This window comes from Podarcis cretensis, assembly GCF_951804945.1.
Source record: "Podarcis cretensis genome assembly, chromosome: 8".
NCBI classification, from domain to species: Eukaryota; Metazoa; Chordata; class Lepidosauria; order Squamata; family Lacertidae; genus Podarcis; species Podarcis cretensis.
Genome location: NC_137177.1, coordinates 48,859,796 through 48,880,782, shown reverse-complemented (window position 1 = coordinate 48,880,782; position 20,987 = coordinate 48,859,796). Strand labels below are relative to the sequence as shown.

The window sequence follows — 20,987 nt, the reverse complement described above, 5'->3', positions numbered from 1 at the left end:
GGCACAGTAAATAAAACCAAAATACAAAACAAGCAATAAACTTCAACAGTCAAAACAATAATTAAAGCCAGAGTTCACAAAAGATCACATCCCATTTTAGGCAAAGAGAATAAGAGGCTAGTTGAGGTGTTCAAAAGAAGTTCTCATTTAAATCCTGGTGTATTTTTATTTTTAAACTGGCAGGTAGGAACCTCTGGCTGAAAGGTGGTATGTATGTATTTCATACACAACTGTACACCTCCCTGTCCTCTATATTACAACAAAGCTGAACTGATGAGGTTAGATGGGCCTCCCTTTGCAGTGAATTTCAGAAACCTAGCACCACTACCCAAAAGACCCTGCACTAGCTTCTTGTGAATCTGACGTCCTTTGATGAAGGAGCTGGAAATCCCTTTTTCAAATCTTTGTGTGTTGTGGATTTGCAGCACTCCTGGAAATGTATTTATTCTTTGGCACAAGGCTATTAGAGCCTCCTTGGAAGCAGGGACAGGGGGGCAAGTTAAACTAATGGCAAGAACCAGCAGTATCTCCAAGCAAGGAAGAGGAAGGATGGTTGGAGCGAAGACAGGGAACAAGAATGAGACTGGGGTTGAAGCTGCTTCCTGCAGCGGGAGGGGACAGAGGGCCTGACAGCCTCCCCCTTAAAATAAACCAGCAACAACAGAAGGTGGAGGTGACCTCCTGCTGGTTCTCCACTTTGGCTTCATAGGAATGTCTTCAGGGGGCTTTGCTTAGGGAGAGGCGCTTAGTATACCTTACTGGTGGCATCTAGCCCCCAATTCAGGGCAGAGTGGTGAGGGGAGCTGTTTTGCAAGAGGACATGGGCAGGATGGGTGAAAGCCTCACAGAAGTAGCACCCTACCTTCCTACAGCAGAAATATTAGCACATAGCCCTGCATCTGGAAGACAACAACTGGAAGCAACCATGCTAGGGTATGTGGACCCACTACCCCCAGCTCGCTGCTCCACCCCCAGCCCCAGCTGACTGGAGTGTGAGGCCAAGTTGCTTGAGGGCATTGGAGACATCAGACGCTTCCTGCGCTCAGCCAAACTGCTGGACATTCTCCAAGGTGATCTCCATCAGCTGCCCTGCAGGAAGGATTTCAGGAGAGGCAGCAAAGACCACCTCATGGCCTGCTCTTACTGAACTTTTTCCATCCTCGCCCAAATAAGATCTATGATCAACTGCCCTGTGAGAAATATCCTGGTGACTTTTTAATATTCCTTGTAAGCTGCCTTGGACAGATTTGTATCCCAAAGGGCAGGATGCAATTTAGATAGATAGATAGATAGATAGATAGATAGATAGATAGATAGATAGATAGGTAGATAGATAAGATGCTGAGAACAGGAGGGAGAAAAGCATTTAGGTGCACCATTACCCTGAAAATACGATCAGAAGGAACAGGAAGTAGAGATTTGGGGAGGGTGCATTCTCACATTATGGGGGTCTGCAGGAATTTTTCTGGGGTTGTGGTGGAGCAGAAGAAAAACAAATGAAAAGGGGAGAGTGGCCTGATTTCTCACAAAACATGAGAATACTGCCTGAACATTTTGTCTCGTATCTTGCATATGCTAGAAACACTCTTAAAAAAGAAGCAGATAGGAATGGGGGGTGGGTTTCATCCACCTCATGACCCAAATTGGAAGTAGCATCTGGTTAGAGAAGGAAAGGGGAACACTGAAGATAAAGAAAAAAGGAAGGATGACGTCTGTTCCTTAAAATACAACTTCCCTTGTCTGTCGCCTGACTAAAGCTTGCTAGCCCAGTTCAATGTCTACCCTTCAGTACCCTCCCCTTCTCCAAGGAAAATACGTACTCCATTATTTCTCTCTGTATATTTCAACTTTTAAATGGGGTTTTTATTTTGAAGGCTGGATAGGGTGTGGTCTTGCACAGCTTCCACATCGTCATAGGCCAGAAAGGGAGTGGCAATCCACTTGTTTTTAAATATTTTGCACATTAGGTTTCTTCCAGTGTTTTGGATTTACTCCAGTAGCTCTATTTAGAGATTTCTTCATGTTTCCCAGCCAGTCAGTTTCCATCAGTGCTGCTGCCTCAAGAGAGAGAATGGAGTCCAGTACAGCCTAAATGAAAGAAATGCAGTAATCCAAGAGGGAAGTTGTTGGCTTTTTTCTTCATTTGGGGCCTTTTCTGGTGAAGGTATGCAAGCTTTTGCATTTGACAGAGTGTCCTGGTTTTCAGGCAAAAACGAAGCGTCTGTGTGTATAACCTTACTGGAGCCACAATGGAAGCTTTTTAGTCATTTAATGTAAGTACAACCTTCAGAATAAATTGTTGAGATAATATGGAACTCTAAAAACCACTTTTATTGCCTAGGGAAATTGCTCTTTAAAAAAGTTTAAATTCAACATGTTTGTAGATACCAGGTTTATGAACTCGTTTTATGATTTTGTACAAAAGGAACAGAAACAAGTATTTTGAGACAGTATTCACACGTGTTGTGTACATGTGGATAACATTCATATATCTACTCTTACCAAATAAGTATTCAGTTTGTAAGAAAAGTGCTAGAGCATAGGTCAGCAACCAGCACTCCAAGGGGCTAGAAACAGCCCCCAATCTCATTTTATGCAGCGTCCATCACCTGAAACTACCCTATTCTTCTGCTTCATCAGAGTTCCTTCCTGTTCTGTTCCTCATTTTTCTTGTTTAAGTGAGTTCCCTCTCCATTTTTTTCTATGTAGTTTGAGAACAATTGCATCATTATTTTATTTGATAAACATAAATTGATTTTGTAACAACTTTCCCCCTGGTTGTAGGGAAAGGATGATTTTCCTTAGCTATCTGAAAACAAGCTGGTATGCTTCTACCATACCTGTTTGTATAGCACACTAAAGTAAAAAAGAAATAGCTTTCACTTTCTTTCCAGAACAATAGCTGTAACAAACAAACAAACAAACAAACAAACAAACAAACAAACAAATTCTGTATATCTATTTGAGAGTAATACCATGAAACCCAGTGTGGCTTACATCTGAGTAGACTAGCACAGGACTGGGACTTTTGTCTTGTGAAAGCTGAATCAGGAGTCTATTCCAGATTACTTAATCCAGAACACTCTTTGTCTCTGGCTTTGCCCACTGCTGATGCAACCCCCTTAGGGAGTTACTCTAAAGCTGACCACCCCTGTGCTAGACCACAGAAGTCCTGTCATTTAATTTCAGGTGGGTGGGTGGGTGCGTGGAGGGGGTGCAAGACTTTCTGCATAAATTCAGAGGCAACTGTGTCTTTGATATTCTGAGATACATGAGTGACATGGAAGAAAAAGTGTCACTTTAAGAACAAGAGTCCTGTCGGATCAGGCCAATGGGCCCTCTACTCCAGCATCTTGTTCTCACAGTGGCTAACTAGTTCCCTATGGGAAGCGATAAGCAGGACATAAGCAAGTCTGCTTGTGATTCCCAGCAACTGATATCTCCAACAAAATACTGCCTCCAATATTATGGAGGTAGACCCACAACCATTGTGTGGCTAGTATCCATTATTCTCTATAAATTTGACTTATCTTCTAAAGCCAACCAAGTTGGAGACCATCACTACAACTTGTGCTAGTGAATTCCATTTATTTAATCAATTTCTATACCAGCTAAGCAAAATAAACGGTTTTCAACATGGGTTAAAACATCTTTAATAAACAGCAAATACAAAAAAAGAGACCATTTTCTGTAAAACACCATTATCAACTGAACAGCGTATCCTTTTTAGTATCAAAATAAACATTACGCATAAAAGGAGCAACAAAAGTGCAAAGAGAATTTGCAGCCAACGCAGAAAGCAAATAAAGTATTCTTAAAAGATGAGGAAATGAAATATTACAAATGGAAGTTCCCTTGTAGACAATCAGTGCAGTATTGTGGTTAGAGCAGGCATCCCCAAACTCGGCCCTCCAGATGTTTCGGGACTACAGTTCCCATCATCCCTGACCACTGGTCCTGTTAGCTAGGGATGATGGGAGTTGTAGTCCCAAAACAGCTGGAGGGCAGAGTTTGGGGGTGCCTGGATTAGAGTGTCAGAGTAGGACCTGGGAGACCAAATCCATCCTTGACCATGAAGCTCACTGAGTGACCTTGGCCAGTCACTCACTCTCATCCTCACCTACCTCACAGGGTTGTAGGAATTGGAGGAGGAAATCTGTGTATTCCACCTTGAGCTCCTTGAAGGAAGACGTGGGATACAAATGCAATAAATACTAACACAAAATCTAAACAAAAGTATATATTCCAACTTTAAAAAACCCCACCCCACAGCCATATGACTGACAACTACGTGCTGTGTGAGGAAGCATTTTCCTTTGGGTCTCCTGAATCTTCAGACACTCGGCTTTATTGCATGTCCAGAAGCTCTGGGTACTGTATTATGAGTAGGAGAAGAAACTTTTCTCTTTGGGCACTTTTGGTCCGGAGTTGGTGTGCCTTTTGCTTCAATCTGGAGGCGTTGGTCCCCTCTGTATTTGAAACGAGATTTGAGTGGGGCTGTGAGGAACGAACGAGTCTTCTTTCGAAGCGAGCAGCGTGATAAGGAGCCCGTTGTCCTTCAAGGAGCATTAGGACTTTCGGGTGCCAAAAAAATGAAGCCGCCGGATACGCCCGTTGTTTTCGCGGCGAGAGCTGAAGTACCCTGTGCCTGCCAGGAGGGGGCGGGCTACCTGGGGGAGAGCTGAGGAAACTGCGAGCGGCAGGGAGCGAGGGGCGGGGCGGGGCGGGGCTTGGAAGGATGGGGGAGGAGTCGGGCCGCTGCCCTTGCTGTCGCCATGGAGACGGGCCCCGCGGCCTGACCCGCGCCGATGAGCCTTTGGTCCAGAAGGGCCTGCCCTGAGGAAGGGGGCCCCTCAGCGCCCTCCCGATCCCGGGCATGAGGCGGGTGCGTGGCCGCACTGAGCTGGGCGGGGGGAAGGTGAGGAGGACGGACTCGGGCCCCCCTTCCCCCGGTGGGTGGGGGTTGGATTTATACAGCCGCCGGAGTGAGGCCTTTCCCGCGGGGGGAGGGGGGATCGTGGACTTATGGGGTGCTCGTGGTTTTCCACGAACCTCTATGGAAGTATTTTTTGGGATGGAGGAAGGGTCTCTGTGCCATCACCGGCGTCTTGGCTTGAGAAGAGCTGGTCTCTCTCTCTCTGGCTGTCGAGTTTAAATCTATTTTATTTTATTTTTTTTAATCTACCTCTGTTTAATTAGTGCTGGAATTATAATAAACGTTCTAAGGAAGTGAATAGCAAGCACGATCCTGTACACGTTTACTCGAAAGTTATGCAGGCAGTTATCTATGCACTTTCCTAGGAGTGAGCCCCTTTGATTGGGACCCACAGTAGTATAAGTATTTTTTTTTAATGCTTGTGGGACTTTGAAGACTTAACAAATTTATTATGGCCATAAGCCTTCCTGGATTACAGTCCACTTCATCAGATGCATGAAGTCTTAGTTATCCTGTGTTACCGGTATAGTTATACACTGGGTGCTTCAGACAACCTGTTTATTATTCCTTGTTCAGACATCCAGATTTATTTTCAGGCAGGCTAGACACTTTTGACCAGAGGTTTTCAACCTTTTTGAGTCCACAGCTCTCTTGATGTTTAACTGAGCTTCCTGGGCATGGCTGGACCGCGTAGCATGTTGAGAACTGAAAATGCAAGTTTTCCATTATTTGTGCTTTCCTTCCACTGACTGGCTTTTTCCTAAATCCTATTTGAGGCATTTGGACAGTTGTGATTCATGAACTGACACTTTAATTTCTCCTTACTAGTAGCCTCTCAACATCTCTTGATATACCGTATTTTTCGCTCTATAACACGCACCTGACCATAACACGCACATCGTTTTTAGAGGAGGAAAACAAGGGGAAAAACATTCTGAATGAAACAGTGGATGTATCATTTTTGGGCTTCATGCTGTGGCCACAGACATGTGATCTGATGGTGAATTTGGGGTGACCCAATGCAAAAATCCTGAGAATTCCTGTGGATCCATGCTTTGTAACCACGTTTTTGCACCATTGCAGCCCCAGGCAACAGTGGGTGCGTGATTTTTTTGGTGCAGGCTGTAGCCATGGACATGCTATGTGATCTGATGGTGAATTTGGGGTGACCCAATGCAAAGATCCTGAGAATCCCTGTGGATCCATGCTTTGTAACCACATTTTTGCACCATTGCAGCCCCAGGCAACAGTGGGTGTGTGATTTTTTTGGTGCAGGCTGTAGCCATGGACATGCTATGTGATCTGATGGTGAATTTGGGGTGACCCAATGCAAAGATCCTGAGAATCCCTGTGGATCCATGCTTTGTAACCACATTTTTGCACCATTGCAGCCCCAGGCAACAGTGGGTGTGTGATTTTTTTGGTGCAGGCTGTAGCCATGGACATGCTATGTGATCTGATGGTGAATTTGGGGTGACCCAATGCAAAGATCCTGAGGATCCATGCTTTTTAACCACGTTTTTGCACCATTGCAGCCCCAGGCAACAGTGGGTGCGTGATTTTGGGGGGGCAGGCTGTAGCCATGGACATGCTTTGTGATCTGATGGTGAATTTGGAGTGACCCAATGCAAAGATCCTGAGGATCCATGTGGATCTATGCTTTGTAACCACATTTTAAGTGGGGAGCGAAGGAAAAACAAAGAAGGGACATGAGAGGGGTGTACAGAGAAGCAGCTGGCTAAGAATGCAGGAGAGGGATTTAACGGAGGGAGGAAAGAAAGGCAAAAGTTTCCCCCCACCCAAGCCAGCCATATCTCTCTCTCTCTCTCTCCCTCCCCCCTCTCTCTCCCTCCCCCCTCTCTCTCCCTCCCCCTCCCCCCTCTCTCTCCCTCTCCCCCAGCAGCACCAGAGCACAGAGAGGAATTAGAAGGAACAGACGCTCTGCTTTCCCCTCTCCTTCCCTGGAGGGGAGGGGCTTTCCCTGCTCTTTGTTCCGTTTCAGCAAACACAGCAACGAAACAGAGGAGGGTGGGCAGTAAGACCCTGAGGCAGAATGCAGGAAAGCAGCCACTTCTTCTTTTCAGGTTTCCCTTCTAGGAGACGCGCAATTTGATTTTTGACTGCTTTTTCGGCTCCAGGGACCACACATTCGCTCTATAACACACACAGACATTTCCCCTTCCTTTTTAGGAGAAAAAATCTGTGTGTTATAGAGGGAAAAATACGGTACTACACCTAATTTTGAAAGGTGCCTCAGTTTTCACTTTTCAGAACACGGAAAGGCATGTGGAAAAATAACTCCCCTTCTTCCCAGCTTGGAGACAATATGTTTGCTTCCAGTTCCAACCAACCAGATCACTATATTTCCTTCCTCAATTAGCCTTTGATAATTCTGATAACTTTTAAACACCCACTTACCAGCTAGTTCTTACTAAGGTGGTAGTAAGACCACCTCAAAACTCTCATTGTTCTAGGCGCATTTTGCGATAGGGAATTTCATTAGCGTGAGCAGTTTCTGAGCTCTGGGCACAGTACTACCTGTGCTTCTGTTAAGTGCTGTCTAGCAGAGCTATAGATTTATATATTTTTGTCTCCTTAATCATCTGCTGTGATTCATAATAATATGAATGTTTACAACACTTTCTTTTAATCCTCACAACAATCCTGTAAAACAGTCTAATATTACTATCTCTGTTTTCCAAATGAAGAAGTCTGGATCAGAAAAAATAGTGGCTTCCCTAAACCCATCTAGTGCGTACATGATTGAGATCAGATTTTAATTAGAGGCATATACTACATACTACACAAGCTTTCTGTGGTTGCCACTTGAGACTGTTTCTCTTTCAAAAAAATTTTGCAATCCCTGACTACGAAAATTTGGGTGTTGTGTGTTTGAGTATTGTGAGCACACGTGTGCAATCCTTGTGTTGTAGTGTGTATTTATAAGAAAGTGTGTAGAAGACCTGGCAATACACTAGTGTTGTGTTCCCTAGGGAGTGGCATCAAAAGTCACTCCTCTGCCAATGCATAAAATCAGTTGCTTTAGCCTCTGCTTAAAAACCCCCCAAAAACCTCTGTTAAAGGAGAATCATGAATTTTCACCTCTTGTAGAAGTGTCTGTTGTGTTCCAGTTTCACCAGCCAAAGCAGACAGTGGATAGCTTGCCTCTTTTTAGCTTTCGTAGTTCAGCTAGTTTCATATATTCGAGAATGAAGTGGGCTTTGCTTTGCAATAAAGGATGACCTATTTGGTGGGCTTTTCCATCACACCTGTCCTCACTGGATAGAGATGAAATGGGTCAAAAAGTACCCAGCAAAAGATACAAAATTGTTTTTAAAAACAGTATTACTTAAAATGTAAAGTATCATTTTTGTATTGAAGGCTTTGGCACAGAAGCCTTTATGTATCGTATTTTTTCAAAAGATTGTTTTTGATATGATTTAATCCTTCTAATTTACTTTATCTACAGAGAAAAGGACTGTGGGCCTTATGAGAACATTTTAAGAGCTACATGATCAGATTAAAGGAGCCTGCACTGAGAAACTGAGGCCACCATCTTGCGGCTGGGGTAAGGGAAGCCTCCATGACTTCTGCAACTTTTATAGTCTTCCATGCCCTTGGGCTACTCCAGGTTACACACACCTTGTGAAGCTTAGAGTTTTCATGTGACGTCTTTGCTTGTTTGTAATAAATATCAAGTAAGGGTGCTTGTATTAGATTTGTGCAGAAGACAAAGTAGCTGAACTTGTGGAGATAATCCAGTCCTCCTCTTCCCTCTGTTTGCTTTTCAAAGTACTTAGCATAAATGCAGAAAGTCTTTAGACATACATACTGGTTAAAGGCAGACATATGGACTGGGGAGGGAAAACTTTGCTTCAGAACTACTTATGTTTGGTGAGATATGTTTCCACAGTGCACTAAAACACACATACTCATTCATCTACGGGGGTTGGGATGCAAAGCATTACACAGTTCTCACCTAGAGCAATAGCACACTTGGCAACATTGCACCTATCTCAACGCCTAACAGTATAACAGATGTAACCTTTAAACCTGGTCTAAGCAAACATCCAAAGAGACAAGGCAAGCTGCAGTATTGTCTTATGGGGTGGTCTTTTTATTATTTATTTCATAATTTTTATACACTGCTTGCTTTTTAAAAACTTCCAAGTGGTTTACAGAACAATAACGTTATCAGTAGAAACAGTTAAAAGCAACTGTTTGAAACTTTTTTTAAAAAAAAATCAGCAATAAACTAAACAGATTAAAACATTCTAAAAATCAGGTTGGGCTTGTCTGAAGAAAACTGTGTTTAGCAGGCACTGAAAAGAGGACAGTGAAGGTGTCTACCTGATGTGAGTAGGCAGGAGGTTCCAAAGTGTGGGTGCTGCCATACTTAAAGATCCATTTCCTACAAATGTAGAACAAATTATATTATGTGGCACCTGTAACAGTGCCAGTTCCGCAGATCAAAGTAGTCAAGTGGGTATATTTGGGCAATGCAATTGATCTTTCAGATAAATAAAGCTACACAAGCTGTGGCACATTATGTTGCCACCTCTCTGGTGTTTAGACAGGCCTTTTCTGCACGGAAAGCTTTGACTGAGAGGTTTTATCCCTGTAAAATTTGTCTTTCAAGAAAGCATTTTCTCATTTTTCTTTTCTGCTTCTGGTAGATGAACATCTGCAATAAACCACCTAATAAGACAGCACCAGAGAAGAGTGATGAAGCAGCTCATGAGGTCCAGTCCCAGCATGCCCGGAGAAATGGCTGGAGCTGGCCTCCACATCCATTCCAGTTTGTTGCTTGGCTGCTCTACCTCTTCTTTGCCGTGGTTGGCTTTGGTGTCCTTGTGCCACTCCTGCCTGCGCACTGGGTTCCTGCTGGGTATATTGTATCCTTACATGTTGATGTTTCAGCATAGTATTGCAAATAAAGCTGTCACAATTACTGGTGAGGTTATTTAGGAATGGTAGAAAACCTTTAGTGAGCAAAATCACTGAGTGTTCCTATCGTTCAGACTATACCCTTACTTTACTGCAATTTGTAGGATTGTTGCATTTGAGTAATATCTTACGCTTTCTAAAAGAATAAATGCAATTTTCTGTACACTAATGGCTCGTGCCCTTTTGCTGTGTCCTTTTGCTCTCAACGCTGCCCACATCCCTTGTTAATTTTACTTCTCCTGTGCCTTTGTGAATGAATGGTAATTTGAATCCTTTGACTCACTTGGTGACAAAAGAGACCTTTTTCTTAACCGAAGAGATTAAAAACTGATATTTTGCCCGCTTAAATGGGACCCTGAAAATGAGAAGTCAGTATATTTGTAGAGACAACCCTTAACTGTGTCCACTTCAGTGTCCCGGAGTGTTTTTTCTCTGCCATCTAGTAGTTCATCTTACAGCAGTTTCTATTGACCCAGCTGATGACGGTGTGCGAGAGAAGAATTACCAGGGGCCACTCACTACTTTCAATCGAAGCCAGCATGCTCACGTCATTGAAAACCGCCACTGTCACATCTGTGATGTCAATGTGTAAGTAATAGTCTTGCTCTTCCTTGTGTTTTCTGTAAGTTTATTGCATTGAATCCTCTCACAGACAGCAGTCAAGTATTGGAAATATCAGATGAAGCATGTGTGTAATAGTTGTGGAGTTATATTCTACCTTCATTGGAGAACTGGAGAATTGGAGAGCTGTCAACTAAATACCCATTTGTGGTTCCAGAAGCAGTCCAGTCCTTAATTTTTCCTCAGTTCAAGTTATGGAAACAAATACTGCCAGGGCAATGATTTTTCCTGTTGGTAGGGTCCTGTGTTTTTGTTGTTGCTTCATTTCACTGGAAGCCACTGGCTCTGCTACATTGGTGGCAGGAAGTCACTGACAGTGCAATAACCACCAGCACCATTGTGTTTGTGCATTGGACACAGTGGTTAGGTAGGGATTTTGGCTTGCCCAACATACTTGTTTTTCAGTGTTTTTATTGTAGCATTAAGAGAGAGGATAGAATGATCTTGCTCAGGTGTGCTGGCAGGAAGCATAAAAGTCAGCAGCAATTAAGAAAAGAGCAATGGTCTCATGCTGCTTCATTGCATTTAAGTGGGAGTTGCATTGTTGCAAAATATATAAGTAGGCTCAATTGGGTTTGTAGCCTGAGAGAAAGAGAGTGTGTAATGTTGGTCTTTAGTAGACTTAGGTGTTCTATTCTTCCCCTTTTCTTTGTGTTTTAGGTGTCTAATGTAGCATCCCAGACTGTGAGAGGCATGAGCAACAAACTGTAATTAGTTCTGTTTTGCAGATTTTATCCACTCTAACATGAACATTCCTTTCTTATTGTTAGGAGCTCCAGATCAAAGCACTGTGGGACCTGCAACAAGTGTGTGTGTGGATTTGATCATCACTGCATGTGGCTCAACAACTGTGTGGGAGAGAGGAACTATTGGTATGGATCATGTCTTTCACAGCATTAATCAACACAAGCAAAGCTACTGTGCAAGACTGTTGATTCATCCCTGTGCCTTGTGCTTCAGCCACTATTGTCCAAATACCTAGTTTCTCTCCTTTTCAAAATTACAGCATACTCCATACAAATCAGAGAGCACTGTTAAGTTTACAGCCAGAATTGTATGCCTACTTCTTCAGTGGCTTTTCAAAGGGAGCACAGATTAGAACTTATTTAGCCAAATATTAGGGATCTCTGTCCAAATGCTTATTTTGAACCCTAACTCAAACAGCTGGACATAGAGCTCACTTTCTTGCTGTGTTCCATCTGGCTACTGAAGGTTAAGCTTTGTCCTCTTTTAGTAGCTCTGAAGTAGGTGATGCCAACCTTTTTTGGCATGTGTGTCACAAGTCAAACTTAAATTAGGATAGAGTTCTGTAGTGTGTGCCACACTACATGCACACCCCTCTGGGCTTTGAGGCAAAAATAAATAAATCCCAACTTCGCTTATACACTGATGTGGTCTGAGCAGACAATGATTGACCAGGAAAGGGATCTAAGGGTCATGGTGGATAGTTCAATAAAAACACAAACCCAGTGTGCATTAGCTATAAAAATATGAATTCTATGTTCAGGGTCATTAGGAACAGAATTGAAAACAAAACTGCCATATCATAATGCTGTTATACAAATCTATGGTGTGACCTCTCGGAATACCATGTTCTGGGAGTGGACTTTCAAAAAGGATGTTGTAGAGCAGGAAAAAGTTGCAGAAAAGGGCATGAGCAACTCTCTTATGAGGAAAGACTATAACGTTGGGGGCTTTTTGGTTTAGAAAGAAAAGCAAGTTGTATAAAATTATGAATGGTATGGAGAAAGTGGATGGGAAAAACCTCCTTCCTCTCTTAATGCTAGAACCGGGATCATTCAACAGACAGAGTAGTGCTAACTGACCTTCTATTTCCTTGGCAGGCTTTTTCTGAACAGCGTGATATCTGCCATCCTAGGCCTTCTCCTAATCCTACTCATTGCTTGCTACGTTTTTGTGGAGTTCTTCCTTAACCCCATGAGACTGCGCACAGACCAGCACTTTGAAGGTATCAACCCACACTCTGCATGAGGAACTGTTTCAATGTGAACACTTTGTTCAACTAGGTTCCCTCAGGGAGCACCTCTAGTGATTAAGTATCCCAATTATCATACACTATTACAGCATTCTATAATCAAGAGCAGCATGATGCAATTTCTTAAATCATTAACATCTATAAAGAGATGTTCAAGCTCAAAGTTTCTTAGAAATTGTTCCCTTTGACCTGAACAGCAAAGGTATTTCACACTTTCTCAGTATCAGTCCCCTTCAGATGTTCCATGGCTCCAGACTTGGCTTCAATTTCCTTATTTGTATAATTCTGTTTTCTAGGCCTGAAGAACCAGACGGATGTGTGGTTTGTGTTCCTTCCTGCTGCTCCCATTGAGACACAAGGACCTGCCATTTTGGGTTTGACTGGGGTTCTGATTCTCCTGGGGCTGCTGACTCTGTTCCTGTTGGGTCACCTGCTGATCTTCCACATTTACCTCAGTAGGTATCACTTTTTATCCTGTAGTTCATGTTAATTGGGAACCCCTGCTGTGCACATGCTGTGTAAGGAGCAACTGGGATATGTTTTCTATTATCTATATAAATACTCTGTAGAGACTATAAAAAGAAGTAAGTATTTGCACACAGGCTTCCAATCTAAGGCACAATACAAAAGGAAAAGGAAATGAGAGGAGAGAAAAGACAAGCAAATTCAGATACTAAGTCTTAAAGTTACATAATTCCCCTTATAAGTGACCAGCTGAACCGGCCACTGAGGAGGCAGTTTTGGGAGAAGAGAGGCCAAATAGCAGTTGGTCCCAGCTAAGCTGATGTAGTTGGTCTCTCTTCTCTCTGCTCAGATTCATCTTACTCTTCTTAGCATTTTTATTCCAACAGTTGTCTGCTTCCGTTCCCCAGTGGTTGAGTGTGTGTCTATCCCGACTTTCAAATGGTGGGGTAGTAATAAGCAGAATGGCAATTGTACCTTCCCATTCAAATATCTTTCTAAAGTGTGAATGCAGCTGAAGGTGAAGGTGGCTGGGGCATACATTCACTTATGGTCTGGATAAGTCTGGATAGACAGTGGAGTTCATAGTACTCTCCCATCACAGTTCTCCAAGGACCACCCATGACTGTTTTGTTTGGATTGGAGTATTTTGCATGCACTGTTTACTTAACTCTTTGATTTAACAATGAAAAATATATTATTTATTGAGAACCCATAAGGAGGATGTTAGTTAATAATTTCGAGCTTTTCCACCTTTATTCATGCAGTGTTTGAGCTGGCAGATTTTCTATCATTTAATTCTTCTCTTTTCTGTTTCATTAGTGTGGCATCGATTGACCACCTACGAATACATTGTGCAGCAACGCCCCCCTCAGGAGATGAAGGATCCTGTCAAGCAGCTAGAATCCTGCCCTCCTCAAGTGAGGCCTATTCAGGTATTGCAGGGGTGACCAACCTGTGACCTATGGGCTGGATCTGACCTGACAAGGCACACAGTAGTTTGCTGGCTCCTGCAGCTTATCTTCCAGTCTCAGCATGGTAGCACCTATTACTGAGATTGAGAGTCAGAGTACTCTGCCTGCTCTTTAGAGATGAAGTGTAAAAGGCAGCACTGTGGTGGTGGTTTTTTAAAACCTACATTGGGAATGTATTTAAAATCTTACCATAAAAGGTCTTTCTCTCGAGAGCTGGCAAAGCTGCTTTCTGCAGGGATTGGGGAACTCAGTCGGGCAGCTGATCCAATTGTGCCTCTCTCTGCCCCACACCTGGCATCAGGTTTGGATGAAATGACCTTGTGGGCCCAATTGGGACCCATGTAAAGCCAAGTTGCACCCACAGTCCTGGGATTTCCCAACCCTGATATAGATAGAAAAATCTCCTTTAACTCAATGTTTCTAGCAGAGGGCATTGATTTGGTTTATATAAATGACCCTTATATTTGGATCATTTAATACTGACCAAATTATTCTTTTAAGAGAAACACAGCATTTACAACTTCTTTAAAAAGAAGAATTTTAAAAAGAATTTTAAAAAGAATTAAAAAAAAAATTGATTCTCATGCAGCATATGCCTGATCAATCCTCTCTTGGAATGTATAGACAGTATTCACATTGACAATAAATTCAGTTGTACAATTTAAAGAAATCATCCATTCCAAGTGGATTTTGTGCACTTTCGGTACAATGTGATCTTCCATAGTCTCTCAGCACTGCATGGTGAGAGACAGTTTAGCTTGTATACTCGAATCTAGCTTTGAGCTGAATTTCAAATATGTAAGAAACTTGTGCAGACTAAAACCAAGCTGTCAAAGGGAGGTGTAAGCCATGACTTGAACATGGCATTAATAGGGAGCTAGTGACTTTTAAAATGAAGTGATTGATAGTGTTGGTGCTCAACTAAACACAGCATAATTTTATATAGTTCATAAACAATTGCCCAAGCCTTTCATCTTTTTATCATCTAAAATACAACTAGAAAAAGTGAACTATATGCAAGTGTCTCTCATTTTTATTTTGGTTGAGATTTTTTAAGATGCTGCAATCTATGCATGTTTACTTGGGAACAAACCCTATGGAACATACTGGGACCTCCTTCTGGGAAAATATATTATACAACCAGGCTTTTAAAAAGTAGTGATGATGTTGAAATCTACAGGTACTTGAGCTAAATTTTACAGTAATTTTGACTTACAATAAAGAGAGGGAAACTAACTTGTTAGGATGCCTGGGTTGTTCACTTGCCTCTGTTTTAAAATAACTCTTGCACATTTCAGGAAATGCAGTTTTATGTAGGAAGCCTTGGATATACCAATCCTGAGATCCAGGTGGAAGACTCTACAGGATTAGCATCTGGGAAAGAGTGAGTAAAGCTGATGTCAAGTTTCTTTTCATATAACTGAGCTTACCTAGAAGCTGTTCTAGAGTCACAGCAGGTAGATTAATGAAGTCACTCTGAGGGGAGGAAAAATTAGCACTTCCAGTTTTTCCAGGCATCTGAGGTGTCATAACACCATTCTCAATGTACATAATCTCATAGGTACAAGTAGAGAGGTTAGCTGTTTGTGTGAATGGGCTATAAGAGAAGTTTCCCTGTGTATATATGTTACTAAAGGGACACATGGAGCAACTTTTATCAAAGCATTTCCTCAAAATCATGGAAAAGAGATTAAATACAAATTATAATATTAAGATGAAATATACAGAAATTCTCCACATTGCAAATGGGTTTCACATGAAGAAGAAAATTATGTTAAACTATTATAATTTACATGGTGTGACATTTTTATTTTGTTACTTCTTGTTTTTGTATTTTAAAAAAGCAAAAACTGAAGGCATTTCTTCTTTCTGAAGAAATTCTGGGAGTTCAGACTAGAACTCCAGTAGCAAAGGCTTGATGGGCCGACAAAGGAGGTGAAGCTTTTATTTATTGTATTGTAGATGGATTGGTATGTAAGAAATCAGCACTGCCTGTTCTGTTTTCAGCCTAACCAAGTTCTGCATTCGCAGTGATGGCTCAGACACCAAGCTCATCCTCACCCCTGAGCAATCAGAGGTGCAAGATGGAGACCAGCCACAGGTGAGAGATAGAGCTGTGAGTTGTAGTCTTTTGTGCTAGGGCTGTGCTGCTGCGCCTGATCTTGGGGCATAAGTCATCATGCCACACTTCCTCTTTCATCTGCAGCTGTTATCATTTACAGCTGAACTTGTATCCTTGACATCTTCCCTTCTGTGGTTAGTAGCCCTTTATCTGCTTGTATCCTTCCATTGAAGCAAAATTACAAAGTTCATACTTTGATGGCAGTGTGAGGAATGGGGTTCTGAATGCTCTTAAACTGAAAGCATTGTTGTACTGAGGCTAAATATGAAAAGGGTCAGATGTGCACTTTCTCCTTCTTTTCCATGTTTTCATGGAAAATCATCTCTCTCATTCTGAGGGTATTTATTACTTATTTTATTTTTAAAATTGTATACCACTTAACTGTAAAAAACAATAACCCTCCTCTAGGCAGTTCACACACACACACACACACACACACACAGAGAGAGAGAGAGAGAGAGAGAGAGAGAGAGGCTGAAAAATAGTGACTGGCCCAAGATTACCGAGTGTGCGTCATGGCTGAGAAGAGATTTGAACCTGAATCTCCCAAGCCCCAGACCAACATTCTAATGTCTACATCACACTGACTCTCAATCATCAGTTATAAAACTATTTTAAAATGGAAGGAAGTGGTGCTAGTTTGATACCTACCACCTTGCTCATTGTTTTACTTTTTATCTCTCCCTCCTTCCTTAAAGGGGCTCAGTCGGACCACATTGTTCTTTGCCCTTGCTCACTGCCTCCCCGCCCCATCCTCAGAATGACTGCTCCTAGGTCACCCTGCGAGCTTCAAGGCTCAGTGGGAATCTTAACTCTGGTCATCCAGGTCCTTCTTTGTCACTCTAATCCGGGATTGGCTAACCACCCAAAGCATTTTTCCCTGCCTCCAAGTCCCCATCTGTTGTGGCAGTTGCAAAGCCATTGTTGTTTTTTGTTTCTCTCTGCTCAGCCCACTCCTATTGGAAACACAACTCACTTCCCCCCTGGTCATCAGATTAATCATTTTATGAGCAGGAAGGGAGTGATAACACTCCCTCTTCAGTTGATCGGCACAGATCAGCTGAAGCAGGAGGCTGTGTGATTATTCCCATGAGTGTAACATGAAAGTGTATTTTGGCCACACCACTGGCATTCAACCCCAGTGGGCTGGCCAAGGGTGAATCTGGGCCTCAGGCCACTAAAAGGTTAGCCACCCCTCCTCTAACCATTAAAATTGCAATAATTTTAAGCAGATCTGTCTTGTTGTGTAACTTCAGAAAAAGAAGAAGAAGAAAAGGAGAAAGAAGTTGCATAAGGTCCCCTCTTCTGTGTCAGAAGAAAGATCCAAGATGGCTGATGGCCCATGGTCCTCTCTTCCAGCTTTACAACCAGGTAAAAGGAAAAGGTGGAGAGAGTCAGAAGTAGAAAGTATTTGAATAGAGTTTTTGGTGTCATGAATGGTGTATGAAGGCAGGCATTTTCTCTTCCTTCATCATTGCACAGCCTCTAAACATTGGAGCATTTCTTCTCAGCAGCAGAAACCATATAACTCTTATTATCACATGTGACCACTAGCTGACCAATCAGTAGATTCCAGATTTAACTGCAGAGCTGCCACCTCTCCTTTCTCTAGATCACTTCTTTCTACATGCTCTAAACATACATGTACTGGAGCTCTGCTCTGTTTGCCTCTTGGCCTTTCTTGTGGAACAGGGGTGGTGGATAGGATCCAGCTGCTGGGCCTGATCCTGAGTTCCCCTGAGTATGCTAGGTGGGCAAGGTGGCCTACCTGTCAGTTCCTGTCAGTCATCAGGTGATGCAACAGAACTTACTAGTGGAAATGCTGGTCAGTACGTAAAGCAAACCCCTCTTTGTGTGGGGCTTGGCTGCACTGTAGAGTTCCTAATTGAAACATGCCAGTTGGGAATTCAGAAGCACAGCCAATCCCTGCAAGGCTTGTTGTCACCACCAATCAGGTGATTGATGCTGATGGCAAGCCTTACTTGCCAAGGAACAATCAGGGGCACACTTTAAGGTTTCCAATTATTGATTTGCAGCCACATCTCTACCTGCCCACATCTGATACCACATATAAGGTCATGTGTGGTTTGTGGAAGATGTCTTCACAGGGCATATTACGAGCCCTTCTAGACTTTATTTGGTCTGTGGTCTGGAGGTTCCCTGCCGTTGCTGCTGAAGGAGGGAAATATCATTTCCTAACACCCTCTTCCTCCTCTTATGTTTGCAGAACTTTCCATCACAGGTGCCACCTCCTCAACATCCTCGTCCTCCAGCCTTCGCCTTCCCATGCCGGCTGCCCCTCCCAAAATAGTCACACCCACAGGCAGCAACGGTCCCGTCCAGGCCGCAGGTCCTCCAGCTGACTACCATTCCGAGTCAGCCGAGTCCATGGATGAGATCCCCGTGGCTCAGACGCGTCTGGGGAGCAGTGCCCCAAATGCAGCTTCCCAGAGCAACGCTCGGCATCTCCCCTTCCCCACTGTCCACTCCAGAGGGGGAGGAGAGAAGCATCAGAACACCACGCACAACCCAAAAGACAAGAACTGTCAGCCACCTGCAGGTCAGCGGGTGGAAGAGCTGGAACTGTCTCCTAAGATCCCAACCATCTTTGTGAGCAAAAGCAGTGGGGAGCCACCTGTCCCCAAACCCTGGTCCGGTGAAACATCATTTGAACCCCCCCACAGAAAATGCTCCAGTAAACGGCACGTGGATGATCAGGACTGCCACGTATGGGACTCAACCACCAGTTCAACTGCAGCTTAGACATCCTAAGAGCCAAGGCAGAAGAAGGGATGTGTGGGCTGCTCACTCTCCAAATATATTCCTGTTCAAGGATTTAATCTTGAGTCATCTGTCTTGCTCTCTGGAGCTGGCTGTTCATGGCTCCTTGTTAACCTGCCTTTTGTGGATGGGGGAGAGGGCTTATTCCATCATCTTTGTAGCTTTTGCAGGGAAGTCATTTTGCCTTTGAAGGCCAACGGAATTGTAGAAATCTGCTCCTGGGCAACAGTCTTTCCTCACTGATGGGTACCAGGAGGTTTGAAGGTTTAAGGCTAAGCCTTATAGGTGGTTGGAATCTTATTTCAAGCTCTCTTACAGATCCCACAGAAGCAAGCCTGTGCCCTTTGCTTAACGCAGTGTATTCCTATGGGGTGCCAAAAGCAGCTACCACAACAGTGCAAGGGGCAGGGTGGGAAAGTCACTCGTCCTACAGTAGCATGGATTACACTCTCCTCTGGAAACAGCTCCCTGTTTTTCTATCTCTCTGTCTGAAAGGGTTTTCTCTTTTCCGTGATGGCTTATTCTTGCCTTGTAATGCAGATTCACTGGCCTCACAGTGGAGGACTTGCATTGATGGCCAGGGGACTTTGAGTGGGTGGCTTCCCTTGAAAATGCTGTCTGGGGAAAATAAGGCTCTTTGCAAGGTGTGCAAGGAGATAAGGTCCTAGGACAAGGCTCCTGGGTGCTTGTGAACCTCCTCAGTGTTTCACTGCTTGCTATGGAGAGGGACCATGTGATGGAGCACATGCTCTGCAGTTCAAGCAGGGCGGGGAACCTGTCATCCCTTCCAGGTGGCAGTTTCCCCACTTCTGCCCTAGAAGTCTCGTGATCCATCCCTGGCATCTTTAGTTTATAAAGGCACAGGTAAACAGTACGTGAGACTGTGCCTGCGACCCTGGAGAACCACTGCCAACCAGGGAAGACAACACTGGTCTAGACTGACGAATAGGTTGGCCTCTTGCAAAGCAGCTTCTGATGTTCACGCAGCAATATTCTCGGGCTCCTTGAACAGCTCTGTTTACAATAAAAAAAACATTTCTATGCTCTTTGCTAAACATTTTTCTCCACCACCACCCCGACTTTTGTGCCTTTGGTGAGGATGAGCAGCAGTTTTACCTCTTTAGAGGCCCAAAATGTTTCAGTGCACATTCGGTTGGATCCTGAATGCAGCATCCCTCCGCTCTGAAAATGTTGTAACCTTTTTTTGGGCAGGGGTGCAGTCAGCCCTTCAGTACTTCTTCAAATAACTGCACTTTTCAACTGGATAAATACTCAGAGGACAAATCTGATTTTATTTCTTCTGAGAACATTTGAGAATCATTATCAGTAGAAATAAAATCAGATTTGTATTCTGAAAGGACAGCTCAAGTAGGATAGCACATTTGTTTCAATTCACAAGCTCTTGGGGGTCAATTCCTGGCATCTTGAATAAAATGATATCAATGTCAGGGATGGGAATGATTCTGCTTTGTCTGAGTTTCTGGAGAACTGCCAGTCAGAGTTAGTGCTGAGCTTGATGGATTAATGGTCTGTGTTTGGTATAAGGCATCTTTTTATGTTCAGCATATTAGAAATGACTCATAATACAACATTCAACCTAAGTCCTGGTTCTAGATGTGTTGAAGAATAACTAGTCTTCAAAATCTGCAAATTAAAGTAATCTACAGAGTAGGCTTGTAAGTCCTACAGCAGCCAATACTTGCAGCAGTCAAAACTGAGGGATTACGAATCTAGAGTAATCTTTACCAGTACTACATGCTCTCTAATCAGGTGGTCTCTAGGGACCAAACAGCAGCTTTAAAGTGATTTGGGTGATGATTTTCATCTGGAAAATGGAAGGGAAGGGAACTTTTAACCTCCTCCCACAATGCCTTAGTCCCAGCCAGATTCCCTTTCCCTCACAATCCCAGATCTCCCACTGTCAGATCTAGTTGTGCATTATTGGCTCTTACAAAATGAAACCTCTAATGGCCTCTAGAGGGCAGACTCTGAACAGAAGTGCACCAGAGCCCTGAACTGTACTTGCATCTGCTGCTGCTGTGCGCTGGGTTGCTTGATGTATTAAACCTGACAGCCACAGCACTCTTCCCTTTCTCTAATTGACTAAGAGGCATCTGGAAGACATTTAAGACAAAAGCAAGTGGTCCT

General features: G+C 43.3%; 1 protein-coding gene across 3 annotated transcripts; it reads left to right on the top strand.

Moving 5' to 3' along the window:
- Positions 1–1,985: 1,985 nt before the first annotated feature.
- ZDHHC1 (zDHHC palmitoyltransferase 1) lies at positions 1,986–18,898 on the top strand. 3 transcript variants are annotated; one of them, XM_079989129.1, is made up of 12 exons: positions 1,986–2,273; positions 8,406–8,504; positions 9,613–9,831; positions 10,296–10,471; positions 11,275–11,376; positions 12,349–12,473; positions 12,797–12,955; positions 13,785–13,897; positions 15,235–15,320; positions 15,968–16,037; positions 17,315–17,429; positions 18,286–18,898. In XM_079989129.1, exons 3-12 carry the CDS (start codon positions 9,613–9,615, stop codon positions 18,819–18,821), a joined length of 1,701 nt encoding a protein of 566 aa, XP_079845255.1. In that variant the 5' UTR covers positions 1,986–2,273; positions 8,406–8,504; the 3' UTR covers positions 18,822–18,898. The 3 variants fall into 3 exon arrangements, with proteins under 3 accessions (XP_079845255.1, XP_079845253.1, XP_079845254.1); XM_079989127.1 differs by having other exon boundaries at positions 1,988–2,273; positions 15,944–16,037; XM_079989128.1 differs by lacking the exon at positions 1,986–2,273 and adding an exon at positions 4,770–4,885 and having other exon boundaries at positions 15,944–16,037.
- The last annotated feature ends 2,089 nt before the right edge of the window (positions 18,899–20,987 follow it).